The sequence below is a fragment of the Anas platyrhynchos genome, chromosome 3 (assembly GCF_047663525.1).
Source record: "Anas platyrhynchos isolate ZD024472 breed Pekin duck chromosome 3, IASCAAS_PekinDuck_T2T, whole genome shotgun sequence".
Lineage (NCBI taxonomy): Eukaryota > Metazoa > Chordata > Aves > Anseriformes > Anatidae > Anas > Anas platyrhynchos.
This window is the reverse complement of record NC_092589.1, coordinates 68,570,208-68,589,262: the sequence shown is the minus strand read 5'-3', so window position 1 is coordinate 68,589,262 and position 19,055 is coordinate 68,570,208. Positions and strand designations below refer to the sequence as shown.

At 36.7% G+C, this 19,055-nt stretch overlaps 1 protein-coding gene across 1 annotated transcript in view; it reads right to left on the bottom strand.

Moving 5' to 3' along the window:
• The window catches only part of MAN1A1 (mannosidase alpha class 1A member 1), a 138,894-nt gene that overhangs the window by 75,669 nt on the left and 44,170 nt on the right, over nucleotides 1-19,055 (bottom strand). The window contains exons 3-4 of the mRNA XM_038176451.2: nucleotides 16,426-16,541; nucleotides 5,557-5,637 (exon numbers count right to left, since the gene is read on the bottom strand). Of these exons, the coding sequence (XP_038032379.2) occupies nucleotides 5,557-5,637; nucleotides 16,426-16,541 (197 nt within the window). The remainder of the gene's footprint in view (nucleotides 1-5,556; nucleotides 5,638-16,425; nucleotides 16,542-19,055) is intronic.

Below are 19,055 nucleotides of genomic sequence, written 5' to 3'. Positions count from 1 at the left end.
GGGAATTCTACTGCCAGTCTGTGAAGATGCTTAAGGAGGAGTAGTGGCATTCATACAGAAGTGATCTAGCTGATAAAGTATGCTTAAAGTTTCAAACAGCATCAGAAATTACACTTCGGAGACATAAAAGGAAAAGTCCTCTTGTTAATTAGTGTCAAGTTAAGTGAAAGGAAGCAGAAGATAAAATGTGGTCAATTCTCACACTAGTGAGACAAGATCCCCAAAGGATCTATACTGAAACTTACATTCTCTGATTGGCAGAAACAGGCCAATACCTTTGTTCAGGTGGACATTCTCCTACTATCACGATTGCTAAATAATTAATTATATGCTTTTGTATTTATGGAATTTAAACTTTTGTCATGAAGTTATACATCTACATGAGAAGGAGAGCCACATATAAACAGTTACAGTTAATTGTGGAGAGTGACTAAGTACTGTACCAAGTCAGCAATGTCTTGTGGCCAGCCTGGCAAAAGCAGCTCTAAATCATTAGAATCTGTATCACTATTTCATGTCTACCCCTCATTAATAAGAAAGCACTACAGTCACTGATGGATGGTTGTTTTAAGTGGGCAATGATTAGGTCTGAAGTCAGACAGGAGGCCAACATCATCAAGTGAGGTTGAATAGTGGCACTGTAACTCCTATTCTATGTATAAATGTTCCTCAGTTCCATCTACTGCTATACCTATTTAGGAAGTCCAACACTCATCATCACGAAGTATTTTTTTCCCTTCATCCTGATCAGGATAAAATCGTGTTCCTTCAAACAGAATATACTGCCAGAGTAAAAAAAAAGTCTGTCACATTTCTACTTCATTCCATGAAAAGAAACGACAATATGAACATCAAGTTGATTGTTATCAGCTTTATCTTCCTCCTGTGACAATTGTCTTTTAATCCTAGAAAAGTAAAGGTCATATTATGCAGGAAGAACAGCTGCTGAATCCAAAATATTTTAATTAAAAAATAAAACAAACAATTAGTCGTCCCTTTCAGAAAACACAAAAGCTTTGAAGGAATCTGGGATCTTACCAATGGGATCTAAAACTCACAGGCTTCTTATTCACTTCAGTGTATGGTGGATTTAAGTTTTGTACTGCTGATATAACCTGAAATTATCATTAAAAGTTCCTTTTATTTCTGCCTATGCAGTGTATTCCCTGACTGTAGAACCAACCTTCAAGTAAAATACTCTCTTTCTTACATAACAAAAGCAATTTTAACAGCATCCATAAGAACCAGCTACCAATCAAGCTAAAGAGCCAGTCAGATCATAGCCAACATAGCTTCACCAAGGTCAAATTGTGCAAAATGACGTTAGCGGCCTTCTACAATGGAGCGACTGCATCAGCAGACAAGGGAAAAGCAACTGATGTTATCTCCCTGGACTTCTGTAAAGCCTTTGGTATGTTTCTCCACAGCACTCTTGTCTCTAAATTGGAGAGAGATGGATTTGATAGATGGACTGTTGGATATAGAATCAGTTGGGTGGCTGCATACAAAGAGTTACAGTCAATGGCTCAATGTCTGTCTCAATGTCAAAATTTCCATTTCCAAATGTAAACCAATAACAAGTGGTGTCCCTCAAAGGTCCATACTGGGACCAATACTATTTAATATCTTCATTAAGGACATGGACAGTGGGATTGAGTGCACCCTCAGCAAGTTAGCAGATGACACCAAACATGAGTGGTGCAGTTGACATGTTAGTGGGAAGGGATGCCATCCAGAAGGAGACTAGACTTGGGAGTGGGCCCATGTGAACCTCATGAAGTTCAACAAGGCCTAGTGCAAGGCCCTGTACCTGGGCAATCACCAGTATCAGTACAGAATAGGCAATGAATTGATACTTGTGGATACTGGTGGATGAAAAATTGGACATGAGCCAGCAATGTGCAGTTGCAGCCCAGAAAGCCAATTGTATCCTGGGCTGCAACTGGGACCAACAAGTCAAGGGAAGCGATTCTCCCCCTCTACTCTGCTCTCATGAAACCTCACCTGCAGCACCACATTCATATCTGGGGTCTCCACTACAAGAAGGATATGGACCTGTTGGAGCAAGTCCTAAGGACAGCCACAAAAATGATCAGAGGGCTGGAGTATCTCTCCCATGAAGAAAGGCTGAGAGAGCTGAAGTTGTTTACCCTGGATAAGGCTCCAGGAAGACCTTATTACAGAATTCTATACTTAAAGGGGCTTATAAGAAAGATGGAGAGACTTTTACAAGGGTATGTAGTGAGAGGACAAGAGGTAATGGTTTTAACCTGAAACAGCGTAGATTTAGATTAGATATTAGGATGAAATTCTTCACTGTTTGGGTGGTGAGGCACTGGAACACTTTTCCCAGAGAAGCTGTGGATGCCCCATCCCTGGAGGTGTTCAAGGCCAAGCTGAATGGAGCTTTGGGCAACCTGGTCTGGTGGGAGGTGTCCCTGTCCAAGGCAGGGGAGGGTTGGAACTGGATGGTCTTTAAAGCCCCTTCCAACCCAACCCCAATTTTTCTGGTATTTGTAGCTGTTCACAAACGAAGTTTGGTAATTGACTGGAATTCTTTCTAGCTTAACAATCACAAAATACAAAAGCTGTGACTTAAAGCGTATGACAGTTCTAGCACTTTTAGACATGTCAGATTAATTCTAGCAAGGAAGAAATTCTAGAAAGTTTAATATAATGCATCTTACAGCTCTATTCACAAGTGAGCACCACACAGTTATCAAGAGGCAAAGTATTCCATTTGTTCATTTTTAAAATTATCCACATTGGTGCTTTTATCTAAATGAACAATTATGTGAGCAGGATGTTTTTAGGAACTACTCAGTATGATAGAATATTCTTTAATCATGATTAGTTAGGCTTACAAATGATTATGAAACATACAATATGTTTCAGCTTTGGATCATTACCCATGGGAATGTAATTCAGAAGTACAAACAATAACTATTTGTGACTCCTTTTACTGAAACATAGACTTCTTTAATTTGGATATTGATAAGTGAGTTTTAAATAGTTAATCTGACAAAGAACAAAATGAGCTTTTAACCGAGAGTGTTTCATCCTCCAAGCAACCTGTATACAGGTTGTTCCACCTCCTTAGGAATGTCCATTTACATAATACACCAAAGGATGATGTGGGAGCAGCCAGGGTCTGGCAACATCAGTCCTTGCCATACCTGTCAGCAGCACCAGTGGAGGATACACCCACACAACATGGGAAACATCACACTGCTGGACAGCTGCTCTGTCATAGGAATGGATGCATCCAGCTCTTCCCATATGCAGCAGCTAGTTATTGCTTCAGTATCTTAGACTTAGGAGGCAAATCAAGATATTTCCCCACAACTGATGAAGGCAGAGCACTTTTAAGAGATCCACGAGGAAGCATGCTGAGTTACTCTCTAAGACACTGACAACTCTTAGTTTAGGAACATCATCCTACCTCAGACAGGAGATATCTATCAGAGTAATGAAAACCACTGACTAGTTTGGGCAGTGTCTTTCCCAGCCTGCAGGAATTCAGGACTCTCCTTAATCATTCATGTCACCCTTGTATTTAGGAGCCCATTCTACTTTTGTTAATGAGTCCAATCATTTTTAGAATAGACATCATCATCCAGAATCACTTTTCCATCACAAAACATTCCACTTAATAATGCATTATGTGAAATACCTTCATTTTTAAAAAAATGTTTTCTCATTTCATTTGCACAATAGAGTTTTATTTGAATATCAGTACTACTGTAAATCCAGTCCAAGAGGTGGTGATAAAACTGCCTCTCTAAAGGTGAAGGAATGGTTGAGAAGCAATGACTAGGTGCTATTTGGGAGAAACAATATGCATTGATTGAAGTGAGACTGTGTATTAACAGACACATGATATAAACCATCAACATATAAATGAAATCAACAGCACTGATGATAAATGGCTCAGGCATTCCTTGGCAGACAATTGCTATTTTATTTGACGGTTCACACACAGTCCTCCACCAACTCTTGTTTGCCAAGAAGTATCTTCTGTTTCTGTCACAACCAGTTAATTAAAATATAGGAATAGGTTATGATGGAAAATCTCAATATATTTTATGAGAGGGAGATCTACAGGGAAAGATACAACTATTTAATCACACAGGGAAGAGTTTTCAATTTTAAAGACACCCTTAGGTATGCTTATTTCTGGCTCCTGAGTTACTGGATGAGGACAAGTGATTTCCTTCAAGAGTCAGAGATGAAACATTAGGTAAAGCAATATTTAGTACAGGTGAAGAAGCCAGCTACTAAACACCCCTCAATTTTTTCATTTATATTGAGTGAATACAAAATGTGTCTAAGTATGTTTTTTGTTTGTTTGTTTCTGTTGTTGTTTGTTTTGTTTGTTTGTTGTTGTTGTTAGTTTTTTTTTCCCCAGAAAATTATAAGAGCTAGAACATGAACAACTGTATATTTTAGAACATCAATGCCTTTTCAATGCCATCTACACTCAGAACAGGATTGTGAGGAACAAGCAAGTCTACTTAACAGGTAAAACTGTCAGCAAAACACTTTCTCCTCATAACTGCTTTGTCTTAACGACATAATGCAATAGAACCTGCTTGGACAACTTTACCATATTAAGTTTTAGCAAAAAACAAGACATGCATGATAAAATTTAAGATAATTTAAAGGAAAAGTTTCAAAATAGAGCTATAGTTTTAGCTTTCTAATAGTTTAGAAATCTACAGATGAAAGAAAGATTTAAAGAAATCCAAAGATAAATTCAATTGATGGTTAAAGAGTTTTAACTTGTGTTGATCCCACAGTAAAACATAACTATAATCCATAGACAGGAACAAGAATCTAAACTAGTACGATTAAAGCCTTTTTATGTGCCAAACAAAAAATTTAAAATATCATAGTACCTGTGACTTAGCATAGCCTTCTCTAAATATATTACAGAAATAATTGCGTTTGATAAAGTTCTTACACAAAATCATTTCTTTATTCTTTCCAGAAACCATGACAGGTGTTGTCACAGTACCTTTAAAAGTCATTAAGAAGGCAATAGAGATTAATGAGATATTAATGCTTTAACATGTAAACATACATGTACATAAACATACAGTTGTTCTTTCTTTTTTAACTTTTTTGCCCATGTGAGCTTAAGGTTTAGAAAGGCCCACAGCTTTGTCAGAGGTGTTGTTCATATAAGTTAAAGGATATACTCCTGAATTATTTGTGAAGCAGATACCAAATGTTCCAAATCTACAAATTCCACAGCCCAGTGGCATAGAGGCTCTGCAACTACACACTCCAACGTGAAGCTCAGTAAGAATATCCTGGGTATGGTTTCAACTGAGGAAAAAAGTTCACTGAACACTTACATGAAGTAATAGCTTAAAAACTTTCATACAAATTAACACTAATAGAAGCAATAAGAGCCATTAGACATCTATGCTGTACAGGCCACGTTTTCAAAGCCCTATATAAATTAAATTCTGATAAATAAAATGGGTTGCTAATCTAAATTAACTACTTCTGTAGATGATATTTCAAATAAACCATGTGAAAAAATCTTACCTCTTCTCCTGAAAGATAGTAAGCTGAAAGTAGTCCACCAACAAAACGGATGTTCACTTCAAATACTGAAATTTCTGCATTCTGTTGAAATAAAAAACCACAGCATTATTCTCTGACACTTTTCTGTAAGAAGAATACTCTCTACTGCAATTATAGGTTCTCATTATATTTACATAGAGTGATAATTCCAGCTAATGTAGGAAAACATTGGTTTTATTTTTTAAATACAGATCCATGCATTAAACTACAACAGCTGTATGTGGCAAAGCACAAAAGATGTAGGGAAAGCCAACATTAAGTGATCTTAGAAACATTTTACAGTTCTGTTTCTCTTTCTCATTTTAACAAAACATCCCCTTCATTATTCACATACTGTTTAACTATTCACCTCTTTTGCTTGGACAGGAAGCACTCTATAAATCCATGTACCTGAGCACTTCCCTGCAGGTGATTCAGAGCTCAAATGCACAGGTCATATGCCTCACGCTACCTCACCTCACACCATCTTGACTCAGACACCTTATGAGAAGTTCTAGGTCAGAATGTCATATCAAGAACATTTCTACACCAGTCTAAATGCAGGTTATTCTAAAGTTGGACATGTAGGTAACATGAGTCAACTAAATGTTAATGATAAAGTTGTAATCACTGCATGTATTCACTAGTAAGGAGATGATCTTTCACTATCACAATGACAGACCTTCCCAAGCTGGCCTGGTCTTTACCAATGATGTAGACTGGCTTTGTTGCACTTATCAGTAAAGAGACAGCCACTACCTAACTCAAAGCACATGCTTCACTGCCTTTTTAAATTCAGATCTAAATGAAGAAGCTCATCTTATGATCACTACTTTCCCCTGTTCTGGAGGATCATTTCTGGTTTTATCCCCAAACACAATCCACTGAAAAGGCATTTAGTTGAAAAGCTGGTCTAGTGATGTTTCTTAATTTCAGCTTTTGAATGTAGCACCACTTTGTATATTTTTGCATCTCTGTAGAAAACTGGCACTGAGCAGTCAATCTTCTAAACTTTCATGTACATAAATAAGGTGTTTGACTTTCATGTGTTCTAAGTTGCTTTTGCTTCTATTGAGTTGTTTTTCCTGCTTTCTATTTCCTGACATACACTACAGCTATATTCAATATAAATCAACACGTAGTGGGGCTGAAGGATTTTCTTCCAAAGGGCTTGCAGGCTTTTTCTCATTCAGCTAGTTAACGTACTTTTCTCCAGTTTAAAGGTTCAGACATCAATTCACAGAGGAGGGAAGAAGTTGCTCCCTGTTTTCTATGGATTTCAAATTCTAGTAAACTACCTGTGCAGACGAGAATAGCACTTGGTTACTTGTTAGAAATGTTACTTCATGGTTTTCAGGTTTGCAAGGCACTCTCATTAAAGAAGGGTATCTCAACACATTGCAGAGGGTTGTTCAGTATTTCATCAGTTGTAAAAGGCAGAGACTTCAAAAAACACTCACAGATTTGCCACAATGCTTGTTCATTTACCCATAAGTGTTTAACTTTTCTCCTTTAAAATCAACTGTGCAGCTCCACCTCTAAAAATTGAGGATATAATTTAATCCACAGAATTGCTCTGGTTAATCTGTAATTCATATACTATATATGTATGCCAATGTAGGTGTTTTTTGTTGTTGTTGTTGTTGTTTATTTGTTTGTTTGGTTGGTTATTTTGGTTTTTTTTTGAATACACAAGCTAAACCTGATAGATCAAAGTCACATACTTATGCCTATAGAAAGCTCATACCTGGTATCAAATGTTAAGAATGTCAAATTAAAAAGCTTTGGTAGTGTGCAGCACTGCTCAGAGCATGTTTTTTTCCTAGTTCATCTGAAGAGTGCTAAAACTCCACTGTATCTCCTTATTTACTCCTTTCCCAATACTTGTCTAGTCTCATTTTTCCTGAAAGAAACTACAGAGGAAATGAAATAAGACTTAATTTCTGGTTCCAAAATTAATCTGATATTTCTGTTTCCAAGCTTCCAGTCCTTATGTCAGTGAATCCAGCAAGATGTAGAATGAAATAACTGGAAAAAAATATTCAGTTCAGCTTTAACTAGTGCCTTTTCCATGCATTTATTTTATTTTATCAAGGTACATGGTTAACCTGAGGAGATGGATACAAAAATAGTTCAGATTTCTAGAGGATTTAAATATCTAGCCAGCACAGCTGTTCACCTACTAAGCAAGCTACCTATGTAAAAACACTGAATTAACTAAAGAAGTCTACATTAACTAAATCCAGAGGAGAAAACAGCTTGCAGAGAACTGATCTGACTTAAAGGCTGATCTGAAGAAAGAATGATTAAAGGCATGATTAGGGATGGCTTCTCTTCCCTGGAAGTTGAGCTAGCCAATATATACCCCTTTAAGGAACTCCTATAATTTGGACTTTACCTGAGAACTGTCTTCAGAAGTTAAGATTCTTTCCACTACAATCCTGAGCCTCCTCACAGGCTAAATAACTTTTCTTTGATGTAGGAAAGTTGAAGTTGTGATGAGGTAGGGATTGACAAGGGAATTAGTTCATCAGATATCTCAGACACTCGTGTTTCCTATATGGATTGAATGAAATTACTTTTTGATTTGAATTGTTCAAAGTAAATCGAGTGATATATGAGCTGAATATTTTGTTTTCAGAACCTTACATTCTACCTTTCTGGATTCGATATGGCCTTTTAAATCACAACCCTTGCTACCTTTCAAGGAATGTAAAAACCCGTTAAGAAAAGCTCAGTATATATGCACTGACATCTATTTCTAGAATTCATATATAGACAAAAAGAACACTTTGAAGTAATCACAGAATATCCTGACTACCCAAAAATCAGACCATATGTCTGATGGCATTGTCCAAATGCTTCTTGAACTCTGGCAGGCCTGGTGCCAGTGCCTGACCACTCTCTTGGTGAAGAATTTCTTCCTAATATCCAACATGAACATCCATTGACACAGCATTGTGCATAAAGATTTTACTATTGAACCACAAAGATTAATTGCACTGTAATCTCGAATGTTTTCTGAACTTGTGATCTTTCAGGACATTTCTTGAAGCTAACCATTGTTTTGATGTTATCAGCTTTCCAATACTTCACTTGCACGTGTCTCTGACCCTTTGTTCAAAAGCCTCACTTCTTTCTAAAATTTTTATGCAAGCCACTGAAGCTGACAGTGAATGAAACGGACAGACATTTCATTAATGGTAAATTTGAAAGCTGCATGCTTCATAGCGCAGCTATTCTCAAACTCATCATAACAGACTAGTAGTATTCTTAGAAATCACAGGGATTATAGCAATTTGCAAACCAGTTAAAGAGTTTTTATAATTTCATGTCAAAGAAACATTCATCTCTACGTGGAAAGCTCATGTGAAGAAGTAGTCGGAGAAAAAGGAACTTGTCTGAAGAGCAGTAGATTACTACTACATCAACTTTGCCCTTCTTTTTGGTTTGATTTTTGCATTACTCATTATAAATGCTTACCTCTTAACCATTACCCTTTTTTCATATTTTTAATCACCCACATACAGTTTGCACAAATAAATCAGTATGTTCCTAATCAGAAGTCAAATCTCAAGCACGGAATGCTCTTTGTATTTTCCTACCAGCTGTATAAAAATGCCTTATGAATTGCTTAACAGAGTACCACAATATATATATGAAAAAAAACTTTATCATCATCTCCCAAAGATTTTACTTCTATTCACCAGTTGAACTGGACAAAATTTATTTTGTTTTAATTTCAAATTTAGCTTTCTCTTTCAAACCATTCTTGTATTATAGCATAGCAGGTCTGAGAAATGGTTGAATTAATTATATTATTTCAAATAGAACTTCTGTAAGGAGAATTTACGTAGTCAGTTTAAAATGACTATGATGTTTCTTTTGTTAGTTCCCAGGTGTGTAAGATAGCTCTCACCAACCGGATGGATATAATTTGTAATTTCACAGTCTTTCCATTAGATCCCTAATTTAGATTGCACGAGTGTGCACTGTATACAACAATATCTGAAAGACCTTTGTTAGTACATCTGCTAATCTCTTACTGTTACTATGCAGTATCATCTTGCTCTAACTGTTAATTTTGGGGGCCCCCTTTTATAAAGGATTCTGAAAATATGTAAATTGAGAGTGATATGCATATTAGGAACAACGTATTTGTTTTACTTCCAAGGTTTTTATTTTAATTGAAGTATGTGAATACTTTGGTCTTTCATCTTACATTTGATCAATAATTTATCATTCACTATATTCTCTTCTGATAAGTAAATCATAAATGGGATAGTCCAAGTACTATTTGAAATTGAGAGAAATTGTGACTACTACTCACTGTATTTAGAGAAATATAAAACCAAAAGCAATATATGTATCCATATGTATCCATTAAGTGGTACAAGAGCAAAAAGATGACAACTTTATGGAATTTCATCTGTTTTTCTTCATTAGCTTCTAAAACCAACATTTTTTCTTGACAAAGATGCAACATCTTTTACATTGCTGGCTAAAATGAAAGCTAACATATTTACATATGGTGGAGACTGCTCTCTCAAACTCAGGCTAAGCAAGTAACAAGTCTCCATAGTCAAAGAATGAAAAAGCCAAACATACCATATTTTGTCTTGACAAGGAGAAATGTTGAAGTTTTTTAAGCAAGAGAATAACTGCAGTTCAACGTTCAGAAACACTACAAGAAGCTGCAGAATCCAACAGTTTTAAGTAATAAGCCTATTAGACTATTAAACTAATTCATTTTAAAGAAAGGGAAACTGGCTGCACCCAGGAAGCTTCAGAAAACAACAAAAATTACCAAATGGGGAAAAAAATGCAAAGTGCTACATTAGCTAGTTTGTGTTACTTTGCCTTTGCATTTTATCTGCAAAGCTATGACAGGCCAATCTGATCTCCACTGTACCTCACTACTTCACTTCCATCACTTATGTAAACTGGAAGGTTAAGTCCACAACTGTGAAACTGCTGAAGTTTCAGCCAGCTGTGTTTCAGTTTAATGTTGAAAGCACTGTGCATATAAAAAAAGCTACTATCAGCTGTGCTCTCCTGAAGCCCTTCTTCTGTCAAACTTGTCCAACTTCCTAAAAATTAGTATTTTTATCCTCTGGACCATTCCCTTAGCACAGCTCTTTCCTCAAAATCTTTCTCTCCACAAATTCATAAATCAAGACCAAAACAATTTTTGTCTGTTTTCTCATGGGAAATCACCCTCACTTATAAACACAACATTTGAAGCAAGACATAATTTTATTTATCTAATAACTTCCACCCAGCACTCAGCAGCACTGGTAGTTGCTCTGTCACTCATAATTCCATTGGAGAAAATACCATGTGCTTGTTATGTGGATGAATAAGTATTCACAACAAGCAGGTCAGCTGAATTTATACTTGATAGACTTTACTCTTGTTTTTTGTAAAGATCCAAATGAGGCTTCAGTCCTACCATATAATTTAGTCTTTGTTATTGGGCAGATTCATTTCCAACCTTTTTTCCTTCAGTTCTCCTGTTCCTGTCTCATCAAGAGTGTAATAAAGTCCCAGTCACCTCACCCACATTTCCATCCTATGTACACGGAATGCAGCTACACGTGCACACACGCATACCTCACTGATCCATCACAAACAGCCCGTGTCCTGCAGGCTGTATCCAGCTGTGTGAGGTAACTCCAGGGATCCTACACTGAACAATACTGAATAATGTACATAATTCTAGACTAACAAATGGGCACAAAGAGCCACATTTCAAGTGAAATGAGTTGTACTTGTAATTAACAATAATAACATTCTTGTCTTTAAACACAAAGGTTGGGAACAACAACAAACCTTAGCACTTTCAAGTAGTCCAGAAAGTACGAAAGAGACATGAAGAGTATTACAATAGCTTACTCTAATCTCCTGTAATTAAATAACGTTTCAACTACTTGCAACTGTAGAAAAAAAAGTTTCATTCACAGTCCACAAATTAAATTTAATGGCAGTTTGTTAAAACACTTAGTTCCCATTGACAAGGGAAACAATTTTAGCAACCTTTGTTGCAAGTATCAAAGCTTGGTTACTGCACAGCATGCTGTTTAAGCTTACTGATGTCCCCATTTAGCAAACCGTAAGACCTTAAACAGGAACAAAAATAATGTCACTAAAGGCATTAACTAATCCCCAGCAGAAAAATTTGCATTTAATAATAAATTTGCCAAGACCTCCTTTTAGCCCATCAAAATAATGTCTTATTCATAATCGAAACAAAATAAGTCACTCTGAAGTCTGGTATTTAGAGTGTACGAATAAGTTATTTGGCAAACTTGTAAACGAGTAGTCCCACAAATTGAACCATTTTCAACTGCTGGCTTTCTTAAGCTTCCTCACAGACCCATTATACTTGAAGTCCATTGACTCTCATTTTTTTATTATTATTATTTTAAATAGGAAAGCTATCTTGTTGCAAATTGTTATATCAGGGAACTTTCCAGTTTTCTCACTTAAACCCTCCCCCATCCCCATGAACAGTTTGGTTTAAGAGTGCTGGAGGACACAAGCCTCAACTTATCCTTGCTGTCTTATGCATCCCCTTCTCTTTTTGCAGTCCCCAACTCATTTTGTACCTATCTTCAGCAGCAAACAATGGAAAGCCTTTCATCCCTTCCCCAAAGCACAGCATCCACTCTTTTCTGAGTAGATGCATCCTGTGCAGCTAACACGGAAAGATATCTGTGATGAGACATAATGCACAATGAGTCAGTGCTCACACGAAATGTTAATTAAAGTCAATTAAATTATATCCACACAGCTAGAACTACCGCATAGGCTGCTACCACTTTCATCTGACTTTGTAATCATAACTTCCTGCCATCCTCCATTTTAGGCCAAAATGGAGAGTGGCGAGGCAAACAAAGCAAAATCTACTAAAAAAAAAAATCAGCAGGAAAGTTATTTTAGTTTGAATTCAAATTCAGCTATGAGAAATCTTCTACTAGATGAAACCATTTCCCCAGCAAGCTTATTGTTTTCTGCTCCATACATTGCCTCCCTTCTAGTCCTGCCTGATGACACCTGCATCAGAAGGCTAAGCAGGTCACAGCGTGAATCCAAGCACTGTCCCACATATCCTTTAATTGGCAGCACTTTCTGCTCTGGTTTTGGTCCCTGCTGTTCCAGCCAATGCCCAGGCACACTTTAGGACATAGGTCAAGGACTATGTGCTAAGGGCAAGTTTGTCTTTCTTCAGGGGAAGAAGTTCAGCAGGGCTAGAAAAGAGGCCTTTAAGCATTTAGTTTAGGAGTGTAGACTCCCTTCCTCAACTTCCTAGACTAATTCCACCTTCTGCTGCAGCTCTGTTCTTTCTACCCCAAAACAGAAAAGGAACAAAAGCAAGCCTCCAACTAGCCCCAAGCCTTCCTTACATCACCCCCTGCCCTTTCCTCTGTCTTGCCATAGCCTGCAATTCCTGCTCTGCTCAGGGCAGGGGGACAGATCAACTAGCCTCTCATCCTAAAGAAGTTGGGGTGTCCAGGTATAGAAGCAAAGCACCATCACTTCCAGTACTTAACAACTCCGAGTCCTTCACTGCTGTGCCAAATGGCCCCGCTCCTCCACCACTACTTGCTGACTCCTAACACCTCCATGTGTTTCCTTGAGATCCCTCTTCCAATCTGTCTTCTTGAGGATGAACCCATTTTGGTTCACCCCCTTGCACTGCAGTCTGATAGCTTTCCCTCCCTGGCATGAAGCAGAATTTGGGTGGTGGTACAGAAACTCTTTCAGAAAGCTATGAATGCTGTGTGTGTGTGTACATGCCCTAAAGCAAATAAGGAAAAAAAATAAAAATAGAGAAGCACACAGTGGTGTGTGGTTATAGGTAGGAAACAGCCAAGTTCCCTAGTGATCCCATAAAATACAGCCTCCTTTTTCTTCAGTTGTAATGCATGCTGAGGTCAGAGCTAATCCTCAGTTATATTAATTGAAGATCAAAGATACACCTCCACGCACATGAAGCTATTTAAAGAAAAACAGAGCAGACACCCATGATGCAAAGACCATGGACTCTGCCACTGCTAAGCATCAACTCTTTCCAGAGCTTGAAGTACATTTAAATTTCTCCAAATATCAGCAGAACAAGAAAATGCAACTTACTTCCTGAAGAATCACTTAGTTTCCTGAAATTTCAGCAGTTAGAACAGAACAGATACTGAACACCACAATGTGGATATCTCAGCTTCAAAACCAAAGGGCTACCAGCCTCAGTTATAATGAAAGTAGCCAAAGCAAGTTATTCTCCAAAAGAGGAAGCTTTCAAACATGTCCACTCACAAGTTTACCAAGAAGGGTGGCACTTACTTATCTAGAATTTTCTTCCTAAGTCAAAACTTATTTGCCTTTCTGAAGAAAGCAAACTGAAGAACCAGACAATTAATTTGTTGAATGGCAGGACTGAAATTTATCAAGTGAAACAATGATTGCATTTCCCACTACAGCATCTTTATTCTGTAAATCCTTTTATGTTGATAAACTGGTGGCTACTTTACAAAGTGAAATTTGGAAACTTTTATGATCACATGATGAGAATAATCTGCTACTAGCATAGAGTATGTTTCACACACTCTATGTGAAACATTATGAGTTTTTAGAGAAGATAACTTGCTTTGTCCAGCTGCATTACAGTAGAAAATAAACAGAAAAGACTGTCACAGATCGCACTGTTATTTTTGTAAAGAACATCTTAAAGAAACTTCCAGATTTAGAAGGCATAGTTCTAAGATTAAATGTATACAAAAAATAATCCTATTTATACAAACAATGGCCAACTGTGTTTCCTCAAAAGCTGATTAAGCAGTCACTGCTCAGGAAATGACCCGAAACATCAACAAGAAACATGCTTTATACTACTTGCAAGAAGGAGCATTTAAGGATATGGCTGTGTATCACTTATTAAAACCTAAATCACTTCCACGGGAGAAGTGCTTCTGAAACATGAGAAGGTAACAACTTACAAAATATTAATTCAGAAAATGTTCCATAATGCTTGATACATGGCTATGTTTTGTGTTTAAGCATTTAAAGATGAAAGTCTCAGTTGTACTTTCTGTTAAGTAATTTCCAGCTTTAAACTGTAAGACAGCAGCATTTAAACTTCATTTTTAAAGTGGAAAACTAAACAAGTTGATTATTTTCAAACAATTCACTCATTAAATAGACTGTTTATTTAACCAATATAAAGTTAATAATCATAACAAATTACTAAAGTTGGTGTTGTAGTTATTTGTTTTAATTCCCTCATTCTAGTTTGGGAAAATAAATTTAGTCATTACTGATGCCAATGTAAAGTTCAGCTCTATGTTACTATAAAGTATTATAAAAATAGTCATGTGAGGTGTTGAACTCAGGACAGCTATTTCAGATATTGTTTTTATCATACATTATCTGTAAAGTAGTTTTGGTAAATCTGTTGGATTACTGCACTGAGCAACTAATGTGAAACAAAATTTAAGATATTTTGACAGATGTTTAATGTTTAGATCAACAGGTAGAGCTGAAATTGTAGTCACCATCTATTAGCAGAAGTACAGCAAGACTTATGTAACAATAAAGATTTTAACTTTAGCAACGTAAATCACTTAACAGGCTTTAAAAGATTCCTCCAAGTAGAGCTCTGTTCTTTCTTTAAATAAGTTTGCTATTTTCTATGGTATTTTGTTCTTACTTTAAGCTTCCTAATGCTAAGCTAGCAAGACAGGACTTTCATATTACAAACACTTCTCCATAAAAAAATTCTTATGCTCAAGATAAAGTTAGCATGTTGTTCAGACATCCGACACTACTCAGAAGCACAGTTTAATATTCTGTATTTACATTACTAATATAAACATAAATGCACTTTAAATTGCTGCTTATATAAACTATATAATATCCACTCATTAACTCCTCCTTCTTAAAATGATAATTAATTCTCAAGTATGCAAGAGAAGCTAATTAATCCTGACTTTTTGCATAACATATTAGAAAGAGTACTTTGTTTGCAGAAAGTGTTTCTACCGTGACGCACCTAAACTACAAGAGGTTTAAAGTGTTTGGTGTACAGTGCCTACAATGCTTTACTACATTACTGGGACTTCTCTGGTCAACAGAGGTACTACATTAGCTCTCTGTACCCAGCAATTACACTATATATGCTTGACCATTAAAATAAAAAATAAAGACCAAAACCAGGACTTCTCGATTTAACCTAAGTTTTACAGATGTTTGAGCTGTTCAGGGCTGGAACAGTTCTAGAATAAAAGTTTCATAAATTAACTTTGTTCTCAACTGCATATTTATCAGTTAATAGTATGATTTGTACATGCAGGTGTGATGCCTCCTATGACTAAAGCAGATCAGTCTGTGCTGAGCTGAGTTCAGTCTAACACACGGGATTCAACTTCACTGGAATACACAAAGGAACTTAAATGATTACATATGGCATGTGCCTTCTGTAAGTGCAAGTCTGACTTATGGAAGATTTAGAAAGCAAAATTGTGAAGCATTTACAAAACAAAAAATGAATGCTTGCACTGAAGTCCTGATTCTTCCATCCAAAAAGGCTGTAAAGTTTGTTGCTTATTTTATAACGACAAATGTTCTGTTCCTTTCTCTTTGCTTCAGTTCAGGTGGTTGCCTCCTAAAGCTCTCAGACCGAAAAACTGCTCATAAGCAGCACAGTAAGTTCACTACATTTCTGCTTGCTGCCTTGTTTATCCATCAATAATCTCAGTGTTGTAGTCTTGTACCATGCTTGCAATATTAGAATCCAGTCCTCAGTTGAACCCTGGATGCTAAACAGACCATTAAGTGTTAATCATTAACACTACTTACCACATTGAAATCTAAGTTTTTTTCAACCCAGTCCTTGGCTTCCTTGAATTCTTCTTTCATTTCCATGATGTACAGCGTATCAAGGGCATCCACTATTGTTGCTCCTTGAATGTTACCTGAAATAAATGAAGAACCAGTGATTTACTTTCCAACAGAAGGCTTTTCAGTTAATTTAAATTAACTCTATTTTCAAAATCCAGTTTTAATTAATCCAATTAAAAATACAACATATAAGCATTCAAGTGGACAAACAGTATTTCACAGCCTTAATTTTGATTCCCATGCCACAACACAACATCATAATATTTAAGTATTTCTTCCACTAATGCTGTTTTGAAGAGCAGGTCTAATGCACTGCATTTGCAGCCATGGTATTGTATTTTTGAATACTGATGAAACAATTCACTGTAAAATACAATTCACAGAAGACAATAAATCTCATTGAGAAATTACTAATTCTTCCAGTTCGGAGTGAAAAAAAAATAATCAGTTGCTTTTTTGTTTTTACATTCTATATTTAGTAACATATGCAAAGCTTTAAGAAGCTAATAAGCAGGGATCACATTTCAGTTAAAACAGCCCTTTAACGAGTAACCTCTGATAAATATTTTTTTCTGATAGTGCACATCACACCATGTAGCCTGCACAAGATACCATTATGGGGAACAAAGGCAAACTTGCATGCATCGGAATTTCTCAGCCAGAGATATTCACCAGACACTGGTTTTCAGAGCAAGTTCCAGTTGTTTGGAAAAGTGGTGTCCTTCAACATCTTTTAAGGGGATGGATAGGAGTCAGCTTACCAGCATTCAACTGAAATTACAAGATGAAGCATCGCCCATATGTTCACTTTGACATGGATGATGATCCTGCACTAAAAGGCTGTGGAGGGTGGGGGAGAAAATACAGCCACCCAAGTGATGATCCCATGTTTCCCTGAATTCTACGATGACTTCTCAAAAGAGCATTTTAGTCCAGGAAGAGTTTCTATTTTGTTAAGAGTTTCTGTTTCTGTTCTACTTACTGAGGAGTGTCAAAAATTCAGTTTTAGCCAATTTATTTGATTTTGTATTTATCAATTTGGCTCCAGCAATCTTCATTATTAATGCAAACTACTGTTGAAATATTCTTTAGAGACAACTCTAGATACAGAAGTAACTGTGTAGAATTGCGGAATTATTTAGGTTGCAAGGAACAGAGGAAGTCATTAGATGCAATCCCTCTCTCCCCAGCAGGGCTAATGACTTGGGTAGATAACTGACTATGCATTCAGGAATGGATTTCACTGGGTAAATAGCAAGACAACAGCTACAAACAACTTTACAGAACTTAACTATAATCCTGAGATGCTTCAGAAAAAAGTACGCCTTGTAGACTTTTATCACATATCATAATTAAATTATTCATATTTAATTACGAAATCCATTGCTTCAGTGAACTCAGTGTTCACTGTCATCATGACATTATTCTGCTTCTTTATGAAATGGAGGAGTGATTAGAGATCTCCATATAGCAGGACTGACACCACTTTCTCAAACCTGAGCTTCCAGATAGAAAATATTTTCCCATTTTTATCATCCTAAAAAAACTAACAACTTGAAATTATTATCACCATTACTTCACATATTTATTTGAATCAGACACTTTCTCCTTTTTAGCAACTGCTAATTGCTTATACCATCCTTTTTGGAATGTCCCTTTCCTACTGTAAAGGAGGTCATCTACGTTTTCTCCCAGATATTCCAGTAACAAAACTACAGCATACTTTGGTAACAAGTACATATTGTCTTCCCAGAGCTTACTTAGAGCTTGGCTGCCCTTATGGCATATTAAAGGAAGAGTCTCTCTCTAAACCTGGCCAGGTAATATGTATTTTTCCTGAGCTCACAGGAGAGTGACAATGACCGTAGAAAACTGATAGAGGAACCTTACTCAAGAACCTTACTACAATGGCTCTACAAATATTTAGTAACTCTGTACAGAAAAAGCAGCTTGTAGTGAACTTTTCAACTGAGCTCTACTTAAAGAAAAATTATCTATAACCTGATTTGCTTCAGTGGATTTTGATAGGCTCAGTGCAATGACAGTCTTTGTGATAATCCTCTTGTAATACAGCTAACACCACCTCTAAACAGTTGAGCTTTCAATTTTAAGGATTAGTACTTGAGTTGCAACTCACTACTGAGTCAGAAGTAAAAGAGAAGCACTCAGCCTTATTCAGAAACCACGCCTGGGCCCTCACACATCCTGTGAACCTTTTTTTCCCTGAATCTGTCCCACACAGAACAGAACATGGCCTGCTTTGAGCATAAACTTCACCCTGCAAGGCAGAGAGAAAAAAATGGGAAAAACTCTAGGGCTTGAGACAATGTTAGCCATTAACTCTGAAGGCTCCAGAAGACAGTTGATGTGAGAATTAAATAGTCAAGCTCGTCTCAAACAGTTAGACTTCAAAATTCTTGACAAAAGATAAAACAAAACAGAGCGTGTTCTTAAAGTGTCAGTCTAGAGGCCAGAATTATGGCTTGTGACCAACCATAGTTTACAGTAAGTTAGCCAACAGGATAATCCAAAGTTAAGAGCATTACGGAAATCATGCAGCTGAGCAGTTCATCTGCAACCAGTCACAC